The sequence below is a fragment of the Mustela lutreola genome, chromosome 1 (genome assembly GCF_030435805.1).
Source record: "Mustela lutreola isolate mMusLut2 chromosome 1, mMusLut2.pri, whole genome shotgun sequence".
Classification (NCBI taxonomy): Eukaryota; Metazoa; Chordata; class Mammalia; order Carnivora; family Mustelidae; genus Mustela; species Mustela lutreola.
Genome location: NC_081290.1, coordinates 270,843,227 through 270,865,702, shown reverse-complemented (window position 1 = coordinate 270,865,702; position 22,476 = coordinate 270,843,227). Strand labels below are relative to the sequence as shown.

General features: G+C 50.7%; 1 protein-coding gene across 5 annotated transcripts in view; it reads right to left on the bottom strand.

Annotated features, from left to right (window-relative positions):
• Window positions 1–22,476, bottom strand: part of PRDM11 (PR/SET domain 11) — an 84,212-nt gene that overhangs the window by 31,293 nt on the left and 30,443 nt on the right. For 4 of the 5 annotated variants that reach the window (XM_059140534.1, XM_059140519.1, XM_059140541.1 and 1 more), the window contains exons 2-4: window positions 21,083–21,207; window positions 20,601–20,704; window positions 19,738–20,000 (exon numbers count right to left, since the gene is read on the bottom strand). In XM_059140534.1, coding sequence (XP_058996517.1) covers window positions 19,738–20,000; window positions 20,601–20,704; window positions 21,083–21,201 — 486 coding nt within the window. In that variant the 5' untranslated portion in view covers window positions 21,202–21,207. Of the gene's footprint in view, window positions 1–19,737; window positions 20,001–20,600; window positions 20,705–21,082; window positions 21,208–21,816; window positions 22,462–22,476 lie in introns of those variants that run through there. The other variant, XM_059140525.1, reaches the window with a different exon arrangement.

Genomic DNA, 22,476 nt, shown 5'->3' with positions numbered 1-22,476 from the left:
ATCTCCCTCCATCCCTCCTATCCCCAGTCCATAGGAAACCAGTGAGCTTCTTGTCACCATAAATTACTTTGCACTTTCTAGGATTTTATATAAATGAAATCAAATAGAAGCCATGTTCTCAGCACAATTATCTTGAGATCTGTCCATACTGATGTGTGTACCAGACTTCATTCCTTTGTACTGGGAAGTAGTATTCCACTGCTTGGGTGTGCCATAATTTTTTTTTTTTTTAATCTACTTCTTGATAGGTATTTGGGTTCTGTCTCGTTTCTGGCTATTACAATTAAATCTGGTAAGAGAATCCAGTTATAAGTCTTTCTGTAGACACACACATCTCTGCTGGCAAATACCTTGAAATGGAATGGCTGGGTCCCATGGTAAGTATATGTACAACTTAAGAAACTGTTAAACTGTTTTCCCAAAGTGGCTGCAACATTTTACATTCCCATACAACAGCGTATGGACCCACCAGCTGGTCCACATCTTTGCCAACACTTGGTATGGACAGTCTTTTTAATTTAGCCATTCTGATAGGCATGAAGCAATATCTCTGTGGCTTTAATTTTATTTCTCTGATGATTAATGATTTTGAGCATCTTTTCATGCATTACTTGTCAGCTATGTATCTTCTCTGGGGTAGAGTCTATTGGAATCTTTGCTCATTTAAAAACTGGTTGTTTTTTTCTTTATTATTGAGTTTTGAGAGTTCTTTAAAAATATTTTTTGGATCCAGTCCATCATGAGACATAGGATATATGAATACTTTCTCCTAATCAAAGGCTTGTTTATTCATTCTCTTAATGATAACTTTCTAAGAGCAGACATTTGAAATTCAAACAAACAAACAAAAATCCACTGTTTTGTTCTTTTAAATGTGTACTGTCCTTCCTTTATTTCTTCAAGGATCGTAGGGCTGAGGCTGCTAATTATCCTTCATTATCTATTATCTCCTTTGTCCACAGTAATAGAACCCCTGGATTAGAATTGGGCACCTGGTTATTTGTAATAACACAATACATTTTGGGACACCTGACTGGCTCTATCGGGGGAACATATGACTCTTGATCTTGGGGTCATGGGTTAGAGCCCCACGTTAGGTGTAGAGATCACTAAATAAATAAATAAGCTTAAACAAAACAAAACAAAACCAGAATATGTTTCTTGGTTTCTCTGCTAGCTAAATTCTGGCCAATACGATGTAGGTGGAAGGGTCAAATGTCAGTTTCCCAAAAACTTCTTTGTAAGACAGCTGATACATGTCTTTCCACCATGCTACTGCCTGGAATGCAGACGTAATGGCTGGAGTTCTAGCAACTAACTTATGCTCTGAGGATACACTCTGAGCTGGAGTCAAGCTTGGTTCCCTGAGTGCTTAGTGGAGCAGAGCCATAACACCAGGCCTAGACTATATTCATAACAGAAAATTTAACTCCTATTTAGATCAAGCTACCATTATTACTCACAGTCAAGTCAATTCCTGATACAGATCCTAAATAGTTATTTTAAATTCACTTTCAGAATATAATTTTCATTTTAGAGTGAATTCATTTGTCATTGATATTCAGAGGCTGTCTTTTTAACACTGTCTTCATTAGTTTTGGAGATTTGGTTTGGTGGGAGGGTTTATCTTTTTTGGTGGGGGGGGCTCTCACTGTAATATTTGGGGAAAAAAGGGTGGGGGCTGGTCAAAGCATGAACTCTCAGTGCATTGGACTAAAAGCTCCTTTGCCCCTTCCACACACACCTTCTTTACCGACGCTGTTCCTCTGGATATTCCCATTCATCTCCAGACTCTCAACTTGTTCATTACTCATAATCCTCAAGCCCCAGCTGTGACTATCTGACTTCCCACGTGACTTCCTTTCCTTGGCTGTCTCAGGGGCACCTCAAACTTACCTCCCCCAAGGTACCCACTCCCCCAGACCCACCCCCAAGCCCAGTCCTCTCCTACTTGCCTCATCACGTATCTGAAACCACCACACACTCAGGTTTCAAAAAAGCCATCCCTACTATCAAAAACCAGTGAATGGTATACTTCTTATGGGCGAACTGTACAGTATGTGAATTGTGTCTTGAAAAGGCTGTTAAAAACAAAAACAAGTTACCCATCATCCCTTGCTCTCTCAAAGCCCCCATCCAATCCCTCAGCAAGTCCTGCCATCGCATGTCAAAACTTCCCCTCCAGTTCCACCGTGTCCTGCTTCCATGCCAGTCTGAGCCATTAGCTCTCTTCCAGATGAGCACAGGAAACCCTAACTTCCCTCCCCTGATAGGGCTCCGGATGCCCCACCAGTTCTCCTCGGAGCAGCCACTATCATCTTTATGGATGTCACTCACCCAGGGTCATCTGCAGTGCTTACAATAAAATCTGCACCTGGGGTCACAGCCTCCAAGGCCCATGTCTCCCCTACCTCCCCGATGGGTGTCTCCATCCTCCCCTTCACTTGCAGCAGCCACAGGCCCTGACAGTGAGCCTTTTCACCAGGAGGGTTCACTGCCTACGACCTCTCTGTCCCACTCTTAAAAAATTGTGTAGGCGCATAACGGGGGCGCCTGAGTGGCTCAGTGGGTTAAAGCCTCTGCCTTCGGCTCAGGTCATGATCCCAGAGTCCTGGGATCAATCCCCACATTTGGCTCTCTGCTCAGCGGGGAGCCTGCTTCCTCCTCTCTCTCTGCCTGCCTCTCTGCCTACTTGTGATCTCTGTCTGTCAAGTAAATAAATAAACAATCTTTAAAAAAAATTCACAATCACGAAGTTTTTCACACATTCAGAAATTATAATGTGGCCGCCAACAAGAATGACCTCCAGCTGTATCTATCCCCCACCTCGCTCGCCTCAAGAAAACACTTCACCATAGTTGAAGACCATCTCTGCTTCTGATTTTACCCCCTCTCTCCAAGGTTAACCACCATCGTGAGGCTGGTGGGGAGCCTTCCCATTTTTACCACATGAGGAGTTTTCTAGAAAAAATTTACAGAATAGTCTTGCAGGTTGTACAGTTCACAGATATGGCGTCCTAGTGAACCTACCCTTTTGTACCTTTTCCCCACTGACTTTTGCATGACTGGTCCCTTCTTATCTTTTGGGTCTCAGTTACTGTCACCTCCCCTGAAGAAGCTTTTCCTGACCTGAACCTAAAGCAGGCTCTCCCTGCCATTTCCTGCCTGCCACACGCCACCCTCCCAATAGCATTATCTCTATGACATCACCTGTCACTTCCTTTCACAGACCCAATTGAACAGTGAAATTTTGACATTGACAGTGTTTATCTGTAAGCTTGGCCATCGATGGTCTCCCTCACTGGACCATAAGTGAATGAGCGCAAAGCACATAGCTATCCCATTCATGATCCCTGGACCCACCACACAGCCCATGGCATGGAACAGAATCGTGGCTGAACAAACGAATGGTGCCTGAAGAGCCTTTTAAGTAAAAAGCAAATTAAAGGGGAAAAAAAAAGGTCTAATGTTAATATTTTATGGAAAAACGAAATGAGTGGTGTGCTGGAGCTGGCTTGCACTGGCTAATGAGCGCAGACTCTGGAATCTTCCAGAATTTTATGAACCAGCTGTTATTAGAAATTTAATTATATAAACTTACAATTCCAGAAATGCTATTTTGAGGGTAATAAATACTGAACACTTACCACTTCCTCATTATTTTCTATTTCACTATCATCGATGTTCTTGAGGGAAATGGGCCTCTGCTGTACCTGCACAGGAGAAATGCTACGGAATAGTGGCTAGCGCCTGTGTCTGCCCACCAACTGCTTCTGTGACCTCATGTGGGTACCCTGAAATCGGCCACGGTGGGAGCATTTACACCACGGAAATTGGCACGCACCCTCCCTACCTCCACCGTCACCACGTGACCGGCATGTGTCTGTATGTGCACAGAAAGTCTGGAAAACACATTTCAAGCTCTCAACTCTGGTTACCTCTAGAGGAAAGCAAAAGAAGAAAGCAGGATGAGGCCTTTCCTTCATCTGTCTATTTATGAGGTTATACTGCTTTTGTGGTTTAAATTTCGCAGATAGTGCTCGCTTCGGCAGCACATATACTAAAATACGCAAATAGACCAAAAGAGAGAGCATGCAGCTCAGGCTTCACACTGCCCTGCATCCGTGCCCCAACAGCCTCCCCAGATGGTGCCCCAGTCCTCGGGGACCTTCCCTTGGAACGTCGCAGAGCCCAATACTTTATCATAATGAGTCCCCCTGACATTATCATTTTCTGATTGTTCTTCTCTCTCCTGGGGAGAAAGAAAAGCATCTCTCGGCCCTGCAGCCAGTAGCGGGAGCACTCAGCGGGTACTGAGAGCCATGGAGCCAGAGGAATGAGCTAGTATGTTGGCTTCACCATTTACAAGAGAGTGACCTTAGCCTCAGCTTCTGCATCTGTAAAATGGGATAAAGGCCAACACAGCAACCCTGCAGTAATGACCCATGTGGGAGGCGCTCAGTAAACAGTTGTCATGACTGGAATTTGGGTTCTGACTGGAATCACAGTCTCTGGCCTCTTAATGAAGAGATAAATTGTTAATTATCATTAATTCTGGGCAGTGGGAGGTCTTTGGGTCAACAGTGAGTTGTTGTAATCTGCCTCTTTACAGCTTCAACTGGGCAGAGGGGCTCTCGGGGAGGTGGGAGCTGGGAGGGATGCCGGCTCAGATCTAGAGGTTTGCTGAGGGACAGTTCTGGCCTTATCTTTCCCATCCATCAGGATTTTCTCAAACCATTCATTCATTCACTTAACAGCTATCACTGAGGGGGCTGTTACCATGTCTGGCTCTGTGGATAAAATGGTGATCCAGGGAGACAATGCCTTTGCTCTCACAAACCTCACATTCCAGGGAGCCACAGAAGAGAGAGCACTGTGACAGTGCGTGGGCAGCACCGTGGCGGGCAAATCTGTGGAAAGGGGAGCTCAGAGCTGTGGCCAGTGTCTGGGAGTCAGTTGAGGACCTTCCTGGGAAATGTGGAATCCAGGAGGAGGTCTTGGAGAAGAGGAAAGTGAGGGTGTTCTGGGCGGAAGGACCAGGAGGGGCAGGATCTCACAGAGCTTGCAGAGCACATCACATGTTACTGAGAAACCCAGGCCACTCTGAGTAGACAGCTGAGACCAAGATGGCTCAGGAATGGTCAGCCAGGGTCAGATGCTCAGGTCCCAGCCCGCAGAAGGCTGGTCTCCCTGTGTCTCCCTCAACGTAGTAACGACTAACAAAGACATCAGTAACGAAACGCCAGTGGCTACCATTCAAAAAGCCATTTCAAGAGCACCTGGGTGGCTCAGTCAGTTGAGCATCTGACTCTTGATTTTGGCTCAGGTTGGTGGGATTGAGCCCTGCATCAGGCTCCGTGCTCAGCAGGGTATCTGCTTGAGATACTCTCTCTCCCTCTCCCTCTGCACCCCCTGCCCCCGGCTAGTGTGCAGATGCATGCACGTGTGTTCTTTCTCCTTAAAATAAATAAATATTTTTTAAAAATAAAGAGCCAGTTTAAAAACAAAACCAAACCAAAAATCAATCTCACTGTGCCATGGAGTCTGACACACTGTTTCATGGATTCTCACAACTCTGTGAATGAGCTACCATCATGGTTCCCATTTTACGGATTAGAAAACTGAGGTTCAGGGCCACTCGGTAATTTGCCTGGGGTCACAAAAGAAACATGTGATGAAGCCAGAGTTTGTTCAAATTCCGGCCTCTTCTGGTACAGCCTGCCTCTTACCCACTCTGCAGAGAGATGGGCCCTATCTCCACACTTCCCTTAAGGACCTCATCAGAATCAACCAGGGAAGTCCTGGGGACCCCCTCAGAATTTCCAGTTTTGCTGCAGGCTTGAGGAGATTTGCTGTGTGAAAATCTGCATTTTAATAAAGGAACATTCTGCTTGGTGACAGAACATTCCCTGCTGTCAAGGGTTCACTGTTGGGCTCCTCTGAATGGTGCCATCACTGGATGCTGCAGAGATTAGATTTTCAACAACCTGATTTGCTTGCAACTTTCCAGGAACCCACGGATCCATAAAGCATTCTGATTTTCAGCCCTGCACCTCTTCTTAAAGCAAAGCTGTTACAAAAATGATTGATGAAGCTATTCACAGTTGACAAAGCACTTCTGCGCATCTCAGATGCTCCTCCCAGAACCCCAGGAGGCAGACAGCATCGCCTCTGTTCTCCAGCCACTTCCCAGCCTAGCGAACTGAAACGGCAGAGCCAAAAAGAGGCTGGCCTGAACCTGAACTTGAACTGAACACTTGGGCTGGAAGCAGGGGTTGAGGGGAAGGCGGGGGGAGTGGCTCTGAGGTTATTTAGGCCCTGGCTTCCTAGCCTGGTGTCTACAGATAGACTTTGGCAAGGCGAAGAGGAGGCCCCTTAAAATGTGAGCAACATTTGGGGAATATTGGTATATAACTTCCTAGGCTACTCTGGGGGCTTGAGTACCCTCCCCCACCTTTTAACTGCTAATGGAGTTAGTGCTTCCTCTTATCATTCTAAAACTCTCTTTTATCAAATTTCAAACAAAGGACTAGAGGCCTGATTAATGAGGCATGTTTCCATACAATCCCAAATCCCACATCCAGGTTTTGCACATTGTAATATCGCTCACCAGGCCCCTGTGACACTACCTGGAAATAACACGGAGATCCCTGATCTGCTCATCACCCATTAGGCACCTGCCTACAACAAGCCTCAAGACTCACAACTCACAAGGGTGTGTTCTGGTGGACTCTGTATCTCCATTTTATGCAGAGGAAATCTAGGGCTCCTGGAGAGTAAGCGCCTAGCCCCAAGACGCATGTCAACAAATGGTAGAAACGTCTGAATCCAAAGCCCCATAAGCAACTCAGACAGGTCTTCCCCACCCAGGTCCAATCAAGGTCCCCCAGGCCTCATTACCAGCCTCAGGGTCAACTACTCCTTAACTCTGAACACACTCAACCTCCATAAATCTGCCCATTGGTGAAACCAGTGGGCTGAGCCCTTGGGCAAAAGTACTGGAGCAGCAGGGTTAGAATGGGCCTGTGGCCAGAGGGAAGGGGAATAGAAACCAACTTTAAATATGCCACAGATGTCAAGGGTCTTCCAGGTTGACGGGGCAGAGGGAAGCAGCGGACAGGGCTGATGTGAAAAGCACCCACAGAATGGTCCAGAGAAAAGCAGCCCCTTCGCCTTGGGTGGCTTGCCCCCAATCACCAGAGAAATGAACAAGAGTCAGAAAAAAAGCAGAGAACAAAGCAAAGCTCTGAGACAGCATCTCACATCCACGAGGTGGCTAGGATCAAAACGCTGGCCACCTGCAGGCGTCAGCAGGGACAAGAAGGACTCTGTCCTCACAGATGGCCAGTGAGGGGCAAAATGGTCCAGCTGCTCTGGGATACGGTCTAGCAGGTCCTCAGATGATTAAACACACAGTTCATTAACATGGAGTCAATTAACCCAGCAATTCCGCTCCTAGGTAGACGCCCAAGAGGAAATATGTCCACACAGAAACTCGCACACCAGCACAAACAGGAGCAATGAGCCAAAGATGGAACCAACCCCGCTGTCTGTCGACAGGCAAATGGACGAACCAAATGTGGTATGTCCATGCTGCAGAACAGAAAGGCCACAGAAAGGAATGATAATGCTACATCCACAGGGACAACATGTCACAACAGGGAGGCACCTGGAAAACATCAAGCTAGGTGCAAGAAGCCAGTCACAACAGGCCACCTACTCATTCACATGAATCCCCTAATCTCCTATGATCTCCTTCGTAGGGAAGTCCAGAACTGGGACATCTCTAGAGACAGAGCAAATCAGTGGTTCCTAAGGGCTGGAAAGCGGAGAGGTGTGATGGCTAAAGACAGAGTTTCTTACTGAGGTGATGAGGGGGTCCTCCCGCTGATGGGGGTGATGGCTGCATACAGAGGAGAATATACTGAACACCATGAAATTACACACTTTAAATGGGCAAACTGTGTGGTATGTGACTACATTGGAATAAAGTGGTTTTAAGAAATCTGCCAAGTGGCACCCGGGTGGCTCAGTCAGTTAAACATCTGACTCTTGATTTCAGCTTGGGTCTCAATCTCAGGGTCTTGGAATCCAGCCCCATGTCAGACTTGGTGCTCAAGAGGGAAGGGGGGACAAGGGGGTGTGCCTAGCTCCCTCTCCCTCTCCTCCCGCTCATGCTTGCTTGCTGAAACAAATAAATAAAATCTTAAAAGAAAAAGAAATCTGCCAAATATTCATCATCAGCAATCAGAGAAGGAAAAGGAAACCATGTTCCACTACCTGCTTGAAAAGTTCTCCCTAGAGAAACAGGAGTTTCTGTGTGAGTGGGAGTATGAAGGAGATGGCATATGGGCATTCATGTATAGGGTTGGAGATGAGCTCGAGTTTTGGTTTGAAGTCCTGACCCCCACGATTAGCTGCATGGCCTTGGACAAGCAACCTGGCCCTTGAAGCTCCAGTTTCCCAACTGGGACAAAGGGAAAGAGGGATACCTGTCCACTGGTACCGTTCCAAGGATACAGAATTATGGCTCACAAATCCTTCAGTGACCAATGAACAGCAGCAATTTGGTGGCTGTTAGAGGTATTGCTGTCTGCCAAGCCTCATTAGCTTTTGCTGAGGATCCCCCGGGAGTTTAAGGCTGCTGAATTGGGCTCCAACAAGACCCATCCTAAAGGAATTTTCAAACACCAGAAGACCCCAAGTCCCTTATTATTAAAGCCAGGAAGTTCACTAGAAATTAGTGTCTCTCAAAACGAAGGCCTTTGGATATGTTCTCAAGATCCAAAAGCTCACGTTAAGAATTTTTAATTCAATGTTTTCATTTAAAAAAAAAAAAATCAGTATATGGGAATCATTAGGAGATTCCCGTCCCAAAGAGTATTGTGCTTGGAACTCGGTTGGCACCTGTGCTCAACTGAATTCTTGGCCCCGGTTCCTGCCCCTCCCCATGGGCCATGTGATTCTGCACGGGGCTCTCTCTTACAGCTGGTGGGGACTTCTTCTTCAGGTGCCTCCCTTTTCCGGCTTGGTGTCAGCCGTATGACTTGTCTGGCCAAAGGGATGTTACCACACACCAAGCAAGCATAGACTGGAAATGTGCTTGCAAGGGTGGGCTTGCCTCTGGGGCCTCACTGCACCCAGCAAAATCAGTCCCTCGTGGTCCCCCAGCAGACACCCCAGACACCCCAGACACCCCAGACTATAAATGAGGACCAGCAGCTGGGCCAGCAGATACACAAGCAAGCATGCAGGACTGCTACTCTACAGAGCAGGTCGGCAAACTATGGCCTGCAAGGGAAATCCAGCTGCTGCCTGTGTTGGATGGCCAAGCAGCGAAGAACGGTTTGTGCATTTCTCAGTGGCTGGAAATAAACCAAGGGAAGACTATCTCATCATGTAAAAGGTATACGGAATTCAAATCTTGGCACCTGTTGACAGTTTTACTAGACCACACCAGACCTGACCATTCTCCCGCTATAAGGGCAGAACTGAGGACATGTGGGGTCCACAGAGCCTAAAATATTTACAATCCGGCCCTTTACACAAAAAGTGTGCAACACCAGTTCTAGGTCACCAAATTCTGGACACACAGCTCTCCAGACGACAGTACTTACTGCTGTCTGCCGCGAGCTAGCAAAAGAAGAGTAAATGCAAACTTAAGAAACACAGGACCATTCTGGCAAAGAACAGGTTAGGAACCATTGAGGTAAGTGCACTAAAAGATTCCCCAGTGTTTTAGAGACAAACGAAGAAAATGAGGGGGTCACCCGATAAATAAGAGTTTTGTACCAGGAAAACACCATCTGACACACTACACTGATTTCCTTCGATTGAATTATGTTGGTTGGTATCATTCTGTTCATTTTATATTTGTAAGTCTGTCTTGGGTAGTTGTAGCTGTTTAAGAGTTAGAAGAAATGGGGGCACCTGGGTGGCTCAGTCGGTTGGGTGGCTGCCTTCAGCTCAGGTCGTGATCTTAAGGTCCTAGGATTGAGCCCCATATCACGCTCCCTGCTCAGCGGAGGGCCTACTTCTCCCTTTCCCTCTGCCTACCGCTCTACCTGCTTGTGCGCGCTCTCTCTCTCTGTCAAATAAATAAATAAAATCTCAGAAAAAAAAAAAAAAGAGAGAAGAAATGTTGTTTCATCTAGATCCATGTTCATACCTTTTCGAATTACATTAACCTAAGATTAATGTAACATTGGGACACCACCAACATCCCCCCCCCCCCACTACATTAAAATTCACCTGACCAACAGAGACAGGAAAAGGTGCAGAAGTTCTCTGGTCAGGACGGAAATGCAGATCAAAACCACAAAGAGCTACCCCTGCAGGCCTGTTAGAACGGTTAGCATCAAGGTGACAAGGGAGATCAAGCGCTGGCCAGGATGTGAGAGAAGGGAACTCCTGAGCGCGGCTTTGGGAACGTACACGGACACAGCCACCACAGAAAAGAGTGCAGAGGTTCCTCAAACACTTAAAAATAGAACTACCACGTGATCCAGTGATTTCTTTCTTAGAAACAGAAACACTTAATGTGAAAAGTTTTGTGACCTTCCCGTCTTCCCTGCAGCATTGCTTACTACGGCCAAGACATGGGGACAACCCAGATATCCCTCGGCAGATAAAGGGACGGGGAAGGTGTGGTAGAGATCTACAGTGGAGTGTTATTCATCCATGAAAAAGAATGAAATCTTGCCATTTGCAACGACATGGATGGACCTTCCGTGCATGATGCTGAGTGAGACGAGTCAGACACAGGCAAATACCAGGTGATCTCACCTATATGTGGAATCTGAAAAAGAAAAACATCAAAACCCGAACTCCTAGATATGGAGAACAGATTGGCAGTTGCCAGAGGCAGAGGGTGGAGAGGGGCGGAGTGAAGATGGTCAAAGTGAAATAAGTAAGCCCTGGCCATGTAAGAGACAGCACAGTGACCATAGTTATTCCTTTATTTAAAAAGTCACCTCAATACGAACCAGGTGAGAAAACCACCACAGCAGAAGTGCTGAGAAGACAAGGCATGATGAAGGTCAAGCTAGGAGCTCCTTTACACTAGACATACTGTGCCAGCTCAGAATAGTTTTTCTCACTCTTTTATTCCAGAATAATAGATTAGGAGAATAAGAGACAGTTCTAGCCAAAACGGGTTCACCAACATAGTACATATTTGTGGGGAATCTTTGGTTCGGTTTGTGAATCATAAACAAACGACCAGCATTTGTCAAATAGTTATATGAGACAAGCCCATTTAATGCTTCTGATCTTAAGCAGAATCTTAAGACTCGGGTACATAACTTTTTTATTCCTGGAAGAGCTGATATTGAATTGATAGTGTTTTAAGGATCCCTCACATGTTAGAATACGAGAAAAGCAAATTTTTTTCTAGCATCATCTTCCACTCTTCCTTCTAAGCACACTCTGTATTTTCACTACCCCTTATCACCTTTCATCCCTCAATGTGCCCATGCCCGTGCCCCCTGCTGCTCATGTCCGTGTTCCCTCAATCCCCGACGCCACTGACCACTCACTGCAACTCAACCCTCGACACCTAGTTCAGACCTAAAAGCCAGGAGACCCCAGTGGCCACGCACACACTTAGTGCCTAGGGATCTGGTGTTCTGCACGCCATTTCCACTAAAACAAATTAGGACTCCTGGGAGAGATGACTAGAACATCTTCTTGCTCCAGAAAGTAAGGGAAGTATGAAAATAAGGACAAGGAGCCAGTCTGAATGGGTTCCCGCTGGCCAAATCTAGGGCAATTTAAACATCAGAATGAATAATGACAGGAATGGACTAGAACACACGGAAGAAAAAAAAGGATTCAAGAGTCCATCCTGATGCTAAAAATAACTTTAACAAAAATGAGGGATGAGGTGGAGGAGAAAGTTGAGCAATGTTTTTTTTTTAACAGAAGGATGTCCCGTAGTAATGTAGAATGTAAATCATTTCAAGCCATGAATAATAATTGATGATGCAGGCAGGAATCATCAACAGTTGCTAAAACGACTGGGTAAAAGGTAAGACAAACTGACCTCACATGCCTCCCGCTATCTATAGGGAGAAAGACACAACACCCTCCGTGCCAAAAAGCTACGATCTGCATCTATCATGAGGAAACAATCAGGCAAATCTAAACCGTGCAACGTTCTGCAAACCACTGCCCAGGACTTCTCCAAGATATCAATATCCTGAGAGAGAGAGAGAGAAAACAAAACAAAAAAACGACGCAGGGGAACTCTTCTAGAATGAAGGAGACTAATGAGAAGTGACCATTAAATGCGGCGTGGGATGCTTCAGTGGGTCCTGGATGGGGGAAAGACTATAAAGGTCACTTCCCCAGGGCCACAGGCAAGATGTGACTATGGACTCCAGTTAAGACAGTACTGTAACCACGGTTAAATTTCCTGCCTATAATATTTCTATCGTGGGGACAGAGGACAGCAGTCGACAAACTATGGCTATGGCTCAAATGCAGCCCCCTGTCTGCTTTTGTACAACTGGGAGGGTAGCATGGTGCTTGCAGTTCTCAATGATTACAAAAAAGTTTTTTTTTATATTAATTTCATTTATATGGTTTTATGTGTGAAACATAGAGATGTGAGTTGCATTTGAAGTTATAGGATGTTCACATCTGGCGTTCACAAATAAAGTTTTATCGGAACACAGCTACCCTGGTTCATTCATCTACTGTCTCTGGCTGCTTTCGCCCCGCAACTGCAGAGTTGCGTAGCAGTGATGGGGAGCACGTGGCCCATAAAGCCTGATGTCTATGACCATCTCTCAAGCAATTCAGAACACAAAGCAAAAAGAAACAAAACACAAAAGAGCATGCGCACGCACGCGCACACACACGCCTGTTGGTATATATAGGAGAGATTCAAGCAACTCTTACAAAACGTTAGCAATGAGTGAATTAGGTGCAGGGTATGTGGGTGTTTTATTATATTACCCTTGTAACTTTTTCATGGAGTCTAAAAATTGCAAAATAAAGAGTTAATAAAAAATGAGCGGCCAAGCATGGGAAGTACCTGCTCATACACATACACACATATGTCCACCTGTCTCAGGTGTTCCTTCTTTTCTTCCTGGACAAGCCCCTTATTCTTGCCTTCTCAGAGCTCTCCCAAACTCAGTGACACCTGCGTGCTCCCGCTGACATCTCGCAGCATTGCTACTGTCGGCTTCTATGTCCCTCTATCCCAGACACTCGGGGGTTCTCAGACTCTGTTCTGGATGCTGTGTCATAAGATTCTGAACATTTTACAATGGAACTTGAAATGGAGAACACTGGAAAATACCATTTCAGCTCGGTTTCCCCCAGGAATAGTAGGAGCTAGCAAGCAGAGGGGCTGACCGACAGCAGGTGAGGAAGGCCCCCACATAGTGTCCTCATTATAAGGACCCCCGGGAAATCTCCCGTCCAGTATCAGCACCCAGAAAGGAAGACCTCCCCAGGAGCTAACTGGGGACTTTTCACAATATGGACAGAAGGTGCTGGTAGCTGACCAGGCTTCCCTTTTCCCCAGTGGCTGCTGGCTTGGGACCCCCTAGAGCTAAAAGCGTATACAAGGGTCGTTCTGGTCTGCAATTTTAGCCTCATTCCTGCCTCTGCTTAGGGTCTCTATTCTTGCTTTTCTTTCTTCTGTCACTCCCAGTTTTAATATGCTATGATGTTCTATTTTATGTGTCCTGCTAAGCTACCCTAAATCCCTTCTGGAATAAGACGGAGTCCAAGCAAGAAATGTAAATGGACACCCTGTGCTGGCCTCCTCTTTCTTCCTCCTGTTTCCAAACCACCCGGCTGCCGGCACTCCCAAACACCCCAGGCCTGCAGCAGGGTCGCTGGCCGCCACTGGCTGAGGGCGGCCTGGCAGGCCCGGCAAGAACTGGGATTTATCATTTCCAATGAGATGAGAAGGCAGAGGAAGGGGGCATTTCTTTTCTAAGCAGTCAGAGGTCCGGGCAGAACTCTGGCAGAGGAGGCCAGGCCATGGAGAGATGCGAAACAGACATGGCATGGCCACCTAGTTCATCTAGAGACAGGCCCTGGCTTGTGGGACCAGGTTTCCTCTGGCCAGAGGGGAGACAGAGAAGGAACGAGTACTGGGCGGGAAAAATGAGTAGAATAAAGTCAGGCAAGGCCAACAGGGAGGAAGAGGCGAGATAAGGAAGGCAGGTGGAGAAGGCCCAAGAGGCAGAAGAGAGGGCAGGTTCTAGAGTCAAGACTGCTAGGTTAGAATCCCAGCTCTGCTACTCATTAGTTGCTTAGTTTTGGGCAGACTGACTTCCCTCTCCAGGCCTCAGTTTTCCCAGCAGTACAATGGGTAGAATAATATCTACTTCCCGGGGACATCGTTAAGATCAAATGAGATCACACTGTCAAGTGCTAAGCACAGACCCAGAAACTTCGTTAAGTGCTAAAGAAGCGGGAACAGGCATGCTTCTCCTTAGCTCTGCCGTTATTTCCACTGGAGTAGAGTGTGCACACTGAGGCCCCATGGAAGGAAATGTGCTGGATGAAGGCCAGAGCTTTAGAACACAGGCAGAAGGTCAAGAAAGACATCGAGAACGCGTGAGACAGCACCCGACCAATGAATGCAGTTTATCTGAGATACCATGCTTCCATATCCCGGTCCAAAATCAGCTCTGTGGTTCACCCCACCTTTCCCCACCCCCTTCCGTTCAACCAATGCAGCAACTGAGCAGGCATAGCGGTTCCTCATTCCTGCTTTTCCCCAACTCAAAGCCTGACTGAGGACACGCACACGCACGGACGCGTGCGCACACACATACACGGGGCTCTGCTTTCTTGAGCCATCTTGCCTATCTGTTCTCTCAGGGCCTCTCACCTCTCTGGATCACAAAGGTCAGAGCCTCCACATGGCCCCTGTGACCTCTGGCCACTCCCTACCCCGCACCCATCCCCATGTCACAGCTCACAGCAGCCCCAAGGCCCTAGGAAAGAACCTCCAGCAGGGCAACAGGGCTGCCCACCCCCTGGGCCCTGAACTGCAGGCCACGCCCACTCTCCACTGGTAGAGCTGGTCTACCACCAGGTTGCACACTCCAGGGGTTCCTCCTCTTCCTTGCCTCCAGACCGCAGCGCCATGCTGCAAACCAGGGAAGGCTGCTTGCCCGGCTGGGCTGTCCTAAGGTGTAGGTTCTTGTGGGCGGGGGAAGGAGCAAAGCCCTAGATTTTTGCCTTTGCTGAACCTCTACCCATCCTTTAAGACCCATCTCCAGTCTGCCCATGAAAAGCCACTCTCCTCCTCCCTGGCCCCACAACATTCTACAAGGACTACAACCGCCAGTGACACTCCACCTTGATGGGACCTGGTTGGGAACAGAGCTCCTCGCCTCCCATCCTGAAAGCCTGGCACTGTGGAAAGGCGCTATCTTTGTGGGAAGCCAAAGTCTACCGTGCATCAACCTTGGGAGTTGGGGTCACGTGCTTAACCTCTTTAGTCCTGGGCTCCACCCTCGGAACCAGAAGGCCAGCGACCTTCGCCTGTGGGGCTGTCAGAGGAGTAATATAGCACCCAGCTAGCCTAGAATCCTTGCTTTCGAGCAGCCAGACTTTCAAAACAAGCCAGCCAGCCTTGCTGGCTCTCTCCTCCCCTCCCACTCATATCTCCATCCCCAGCAGTGTGGCTTCCATCTCGAAACTGCCCGTAGCCAGGATACAGAGCGCTGTGCCCTGTGCAAGCCCAGCGGCTTTCAGTACCCCCTGCTTCTCTGCCACCAGGCAACTACCGCCCATCCTTTCCAGGGGCCTCAGCTGCATCCAGGCACGTGCTTTGTGTGCCCTCCGCCCAGGCCCCTGTCCTCAGCAGACCCGCATGCGCCGACCTGTCCTTGGACCGCCCACCTGGGCGTCTCCTAGCCATGGGCACCTGTAGCTCACTCACGGCGCCTGAACTCACCTTCGCCACTCCCCTGGCTCAGGCCAGCAATCTCCCGCTCTCTGCATGTGTCGACAGACGTCCCCCCCACCCTAGACCCGCAAGCCCACTGCATTCACCTCCTATCCCTTTTTAACAAACTGCCACAACCCCGGAGCTTCAAACACCGCCCGTTTATTACCTCACAGTTCCAGAGGCTGGAAGGCCTAAAAATCAAGGTGTCGGCAGGGCTGAGTTCCTTCTGAAGGCTTAAGGGAAGATTCTACTTCCTTACCTTTTCTAGCTTCTAAAGGGAACCTGCACTCCTTGGCTCCTGGCTCCTTCTTCTATCTTCAAGGCCAGCGGGATAACATCTTCCCATATTTTCTGAGTCGGATTCTCTTGTCTCTGTCTTAGAAGGATGCTTGTAATTCCATGGGGCCCGCCTCCATAATCCAAGATAATCTCCCCATCTCAAGAGCCTTAATGTAATACCCTGCAGAGAGTCCCTTTGGCCATCTACGAGGACATAGGCAGGGATCCAGGGGTCAGGACACGGCCATCCTCAGAGAAGCCATGATTAGGCCTACTATACTTCCCTCCCTCCAACCACTCTGAGTCTCTAGGATATCCCTTTAGCGACAGCAAAACTGTTGACCTGTCTTGCCTTCCATAGGCAACGTCTCCATCTGAACCTTCTTGGTCATAGAAGAGCTTGTCCACCCTACCTCATCATTCCTCTGGAGTCAACCAGCTCTCCAGGAGGACAGCCCCCCCTCCACCAGGTTTTTCAAGGATGCTACTGTCTTTCTCTGAACAAAACCCCCCGCTCCCGGGTCTGCTTGCAGCTGTCCCCTCCCAGCTCCCGTCTCTCCTGCACTGATCTCACCGCTGTTCCAGCTTCCGAGAAGTGGGTCTACTGGTCGCCTGGGTTCTAACAGTGTTCCCACCTTGCCGCTCTCTCGAAGGGCTTCACCACAGCACCATCAGCCACTTGGACCAGATCATTCTTCGCGGGACGAGGCTGTCCCATGCACTGTGAAAGGTTTAGCAGCATCCCCGGTCTCTGCCTTCCAGATGCCAGTAGCATATCCCCATCCCAAGTTACGATGGCCAAAAATGTCTCCAGATGTTACCAAATGTCTGGGGTGGGCAGGGCGTGGGGGGCACCAACTCCCCCAGGTCAAGAACCACTGTCTGACCGAGTAGTTCTTGCCAAGGTCACCAGTGACTTCTCTGGCACTAAATCCAGTGGACACTTCTGAGCCCTTCTCTCGTTGGCCCTTCTGGCCTCCCCACCTCTCAGGCTGCAATTCCTATCTCCCTTGCTGGATCACGTTCCCCTCCCGGACTGCTAACCTTAGGCCCTCTCCACCTCTCGTTCACCTGTTCTCCCTGGGGGCTGCCCTCAGCACCCCCAGCCCTACCAACACCTACATCCAGGTGACTCAGGAACTGACATCTGCAAACCTCCTCTCCCAGCTCCACACACATGTAGCTAACTGTCTAGTTGACAGGGCCACTGGGGACCTTGCTGTCACTCCAAACTCTGCGAGTCCAAAACCAGAAAGGGGATCTTGCCCTCCACCCAGGCCCTGCCCTGCATTCCACTTCTAAGAGTCCCCTTCCTGACCTACTGAGAGCAGAACACTGAAGGACTTGTTCCGGCCAATTCCCTCTCCCTTACTTAGGCCAATTGATCTGTTTGCCTGTCAATCTTGCTCATCCCTGAACCAGGTCATAAACCAGTTCCCCTGTCTCCATGTTGCCAACCCACGCTCGCTCAAGCCTCCACTATCACCGAAGTAGAGAACGAATGTAGTCCTCTAACTGGGATGTGGGCATCCATTCTCCACCAATGCCTGCACCCCTGATCTGTTCTCTAGGCTGCACCCAAAGTCATCCTTTCAAAACATAAACAAAACTTTTTATTGTTCTTAAAGAGCAGAAGTCCCAGTTTGGTCTACTGGGTCCTAGACTTCCAAGTTTCTCTCTCCCCTTCCTGGCCCCTGGTACTCCAGGGACTGCACTCCAGGTACGAAGCTACAATCCAGGTACAATGACCTTCTTCTAGGTCAATGGCACAATGGCAAATGTGCCATTCTCTCCTGCCACAGGGCCTTTGCACATGCTGTTCTGTCCATCTGGTGGGCATTCTCTCCTGTCAATCACAGCTCCACTATCAGGAAACCTTCCCTGACCTCTGGTCACATCAATTCCTCCAGTTGTTCCCTTTTCTCCTAGCCTCACTGTCTCTTCATCTCCTGAATCATGATTTTACATTTATTTATCTTATTGTTTGATTCATTCTAGCTTCCCCATAAGAAGCCCTATGAGGGCAGGACTGATGTCTGATCTGGCCCATCACTATATCCCCAAGGCCTGTTCAATACCTAGCACAGAGGAGCCCCACAAGAAGGGTTTAATTAATGACTAATGAATGATCTTCCAACTCCCTAAGCCTGACTTTCTCTACTGACTCTGCCTTCTTCCCTCTCTGTTCAAGCTTGACTCCCGAGAGTCAAGAGTCATCCCTAATAATCCTTCCTCTTCAGATCATAACAAACCCTCTTCCTCACCTCCACATCCCATCTGTTAATAAATCTCAGAGATTCTTCTTTCTGAACCTCTCACAAATGTGCCTGCCTCCAGCACCCAAGTTGAAACCAGCATCTTTGCCTGCCCATCCCGGTTCTCCATTCTGCTACCGAACCTGCCCATTCTGCCAGGCCTCTGCCTGGCCTGCTTCAGCGTTTTCCTCCAGCCCACAGGAGAAGCACACACTTACCCAGACTCAGGAAATGTAGCGTGATCTACTCCTGCCTCCTTCTCAGCTGATTTCTCGCCACACTGACTCTTGAGCTCATTGCTAACACCACACTGGACCTGTTGGGAGCTTCCCTCACTCAGCTGCTCTGTGTGCCTACAGCATTCTTCCCTCTCCTGTCCCCTGACTGCTACTCAGTCCTCAAGTCTCAGGCTGAAGGAAATCCTGCCCAAACCCCTCAAGGAGGCCAACGACAATGATAATAATAACTGATACTCACTGCATGCTTCCCGAAGGCAGGCACAGCTCTAAAAACTTCATAATATTGACCTATTTCCTCTCCACCATCAATTATAATTATTCTGTTATAGAACACAGGCACAGAGAAGTTAAATGACTCGTCCAAGGTCACATTTGATAGTAAACAGTAAAGCTGGCTGACATAACAAACTTGGGCTCCAGGCCCCAGATCCCCGAGCACCATGAACACCACCGTCTCCCTCTGCTCCAAGAGTGTCCCGTCTTCCCCCTTCCCTAGCAATGATCATGTGTGCACGTACCTGTCCCGTATCTGTTCTCCCCACCAGACTGTCCCCTCCCTGAGGGCAGGGGCGACTTCCTCCAGTACCCAGTCCAGCACCCAGCATCACTGCTTTTTGGGCTAAATGTCATGCTCTGCATTCCCACAGCCCCCAGACCCAAGTCACCCACTGCGGAGGAGGGTCTGGGTCAACCTTTTGTAAATGCCACACAATGGCCCGCCAGACACACACACATGAACATTCACAGAGAAATCATCCTGAGTTCCGCCTGGCTGGCCCGCCATGGGTTCCCTAGAGCCCCACCGGTTCTACTGATGACCCCAGCCAGACGGGCCCCTCAGCATGGCCATCAGCCACCCAGGGTGGCACACCTACTCAGCCAGGGCAAGGGGATAGGGAGATCCATCATCCCCGCAGCCTGGATGGATGGCAGGAAAACTCTCTGGCCAGGCTGGGCCAGCATATGGCTCCCCCTGCTGGTTTCCTTCCATGCTCCTTAGCACCCTCTCCCACTGCACGGGCCAGGGGACACTCACCAGCCAGGAGAAGAAGCCAGCTGATTTGTCCTGGGTGGAGATCTGCCCCTCATAGGGGCCGAAGATGTGGCCCTTGGGGATGACCTCATTTATGCATCGCACGTCATTCTCCCCACTGGCTTCCTTGACCACCTCCATGCCCTGCGGGATGGTGAGGGCAGCCCTGTCTGGGATGCCCACGGGCACTGGCGTGTCGGACACAAACACTGGGGGACCGTGGTTCGGGCACTCATCCACAAAGTACTCCTGGCAGGACTCGCAGACTGAAGGGACGGAAAGAGCGAAAGAGCCTCAGTTGGTGCGGGGAGGCGGGACGCCCACGGCGGAGGCTGAGGGGCTGCAGGGAGGCCCACCCTGAGGATGGCATCAGGCAGTGGAAAGCACACTGCATGGGACTCACGAGTCCCGGCCCTGGCTCCACCCCAGCCAGCCACAGGCCCCTGAGTCTTCAGTGGTAAAAACCCATTCCCCTCCCTGGGGGCTCGGCAGACACGCCTGCCAGTGAGAAGGAGGCCCAGAGCTTCCTTTGTTTGAAGTTCACAGCCTAGCTCTGGAGGCAGATGGCCCTGGGTTGGAACGGCAACTGTGTGCATCTGAGGGCTGTGGGACCCGAAGCAGGGCTCTCAGCCCCCACCAAGCCCCAGGGTCCTCACCTGGAAAATGGGACCAATAAGGGCCACTTCAGGGGTTAAGGGTGAGGATTAATGGAAGCCTGGACCGGTCTCTGATACATCATAGGCAAGTGCCTATCATTAGTCCTATGGCTGCAAATTCCCTGAGCAGAGATGGGGTATGGGGGTGGGGGAGCAGGGTGAAGGGGTGAAGGGAGGAGAAAGCCAGGAACAGCCCCAGGCTCCACTTACACCAGAAGTCCACTTGCTGGAAGCTTTTGGGCATGATGAGCTCACGCTTCCCCTTCAGTTTCTTGGGCTCCACTTCCATGGGTGAGGGGTCTGGTCTCCTAGAGCTGGCCAGACCAGGGGCCAGTAAAGGAAGCAAAGAAGCCATCAGAGAGTGGGAGGCTGGTGGGCAGAGAAGCCATGGACCCGGCCAGGAGGCCACGGGGACGTGGGGATGTGGGGCAGGCGATGGAGTGCCAGCCTGTTCAGGGCAGGGGATCCTGAAAAGGTAGGTGTTCTGAGACCTGGGCCTAGGCCTTCCAGAGCCACCATGCAGGTTCTTTTGGTCTTCTAGGGCCTGTGCTCGCTCATATCTGCTCCCAGAAGCTGCCCAGAGCAGGCGAAGGACTATGGGCTAGGAGTGGGAACTCTCCCCAGGACGTGCAACCAACCCAGCCCCGAGATTCCCCACTTCTCCCTCTCCTGCCCCCACGTCAGGGCCTCACCAGGGCTGGCCATACTCCTGGTCTCGGAGTGGGGAGCAGACCTCGGTCTTCACCACGGTCACCATATCCCCCACAGCCGCCTTGGTCTGGGCCAGGCACTCCTTCATGTTGTCAGTCATTCTGTCCTGGGGACACGAAGGCGGGACCAGCACAGGAAGAGGATCAAAGAGACAGGGGAAGAAGGGTGAGTGTCAGAGAGGGCAAGTGGGGGTCCCCTGGAGTCTGGTTACCCTCCCTGCCATCCCCAGAGGAAACGCTTGAGAACAGAGACAACAAAAACAGCTGTAGCCCGGCCAAGAGGAAATGCCATTTCTATCCCGGGCTGGTCCTGGGGACGACTGGAGCCACCAGCCCCATGGGGTCAGAGGCCGAGGGGCAGCTCAGGCCAGGGGGCAGGACTGGAGAGCACAGCATAGATCCCGAGACCAAAGAAAGGGCAAAGGATGAGACTTCCACAGAAGCCTCCGCACAAAAGTCTGCAATGGGGGACCGGGAGAGGGACCCACTCGGGTCCAGCTGGGGCCAAGGAGGGACTGACAGAGGAACCTGGCTCCTGGGCACCAGGCTGCGCAGCCCCCTCACTCAGGGGCTGCCAGGGAATGTGGCCAAGCCCGCTCTGCCAGCTCAGCGCAGGTACAGGCGGGCCTGGGGTCCTGGTGCGGGCCGGCAGGGCCAGCCCTGATTCCAAGCCCCACCCGCTCTCTCTAGGGGAGTCTCCCCAGCCCGCCGCTTACCGCCCTCCTCCACCACCGCGCCGGGCTTCAGCCCCTCCCTCGGCACCCCGGGATCCTCATGCCAAGCCCGGGGACACTCTTCGGGCCAGGGCGGCGCGCGGCTCGGACTGGGACCGCGCTCGCGGCCCGGGACTGGGCGAGCTGCGTGTGTGACTCACTACCCGGGGCCCCGCTGGCCACACCCCTGCTCCTCGGCTAATCAGCCCCCTGCTCCCCACCGGGGCCCCAAAGCCGGCGGCGGTTGGGAGGGGTGCGGGGAAACACGACGGCCTGCCCCCTCCTCCGAGCCGGCGGGGCCGGGGGGCGCGCGGAGGGGGGCGGGGGCTGCCCGGGGCGGGCCGAGTCGCCCCTCCCCGGCCCCGGGGCCGCCGCCTCCCCACCCGCCCCCGGCTCCCGCAGCCCCGCGGGGCGTCCCGCCCGCGTGTCCGGCGGGGAAAGTGTGAGGTCCCGCGGCCGGGCGCAGGGGCGGCGCGGGGGGCCGGGGAGGGCGCGGGCCGCTCTCTCCCTCTCACCAACCTTCCCGGCGGGGAGCTCCCTGCCCTGCCCGGCCCGGCCCTGCCCAGCGCCGCCCCCCGCCCGCCAGGCCCGGCATTCCTTGCGGGGGCATGTGGCTTCTTGCCGGCCCCGGGGGCACGCAGTTGGCTGGCGGCCGGGAGGGGG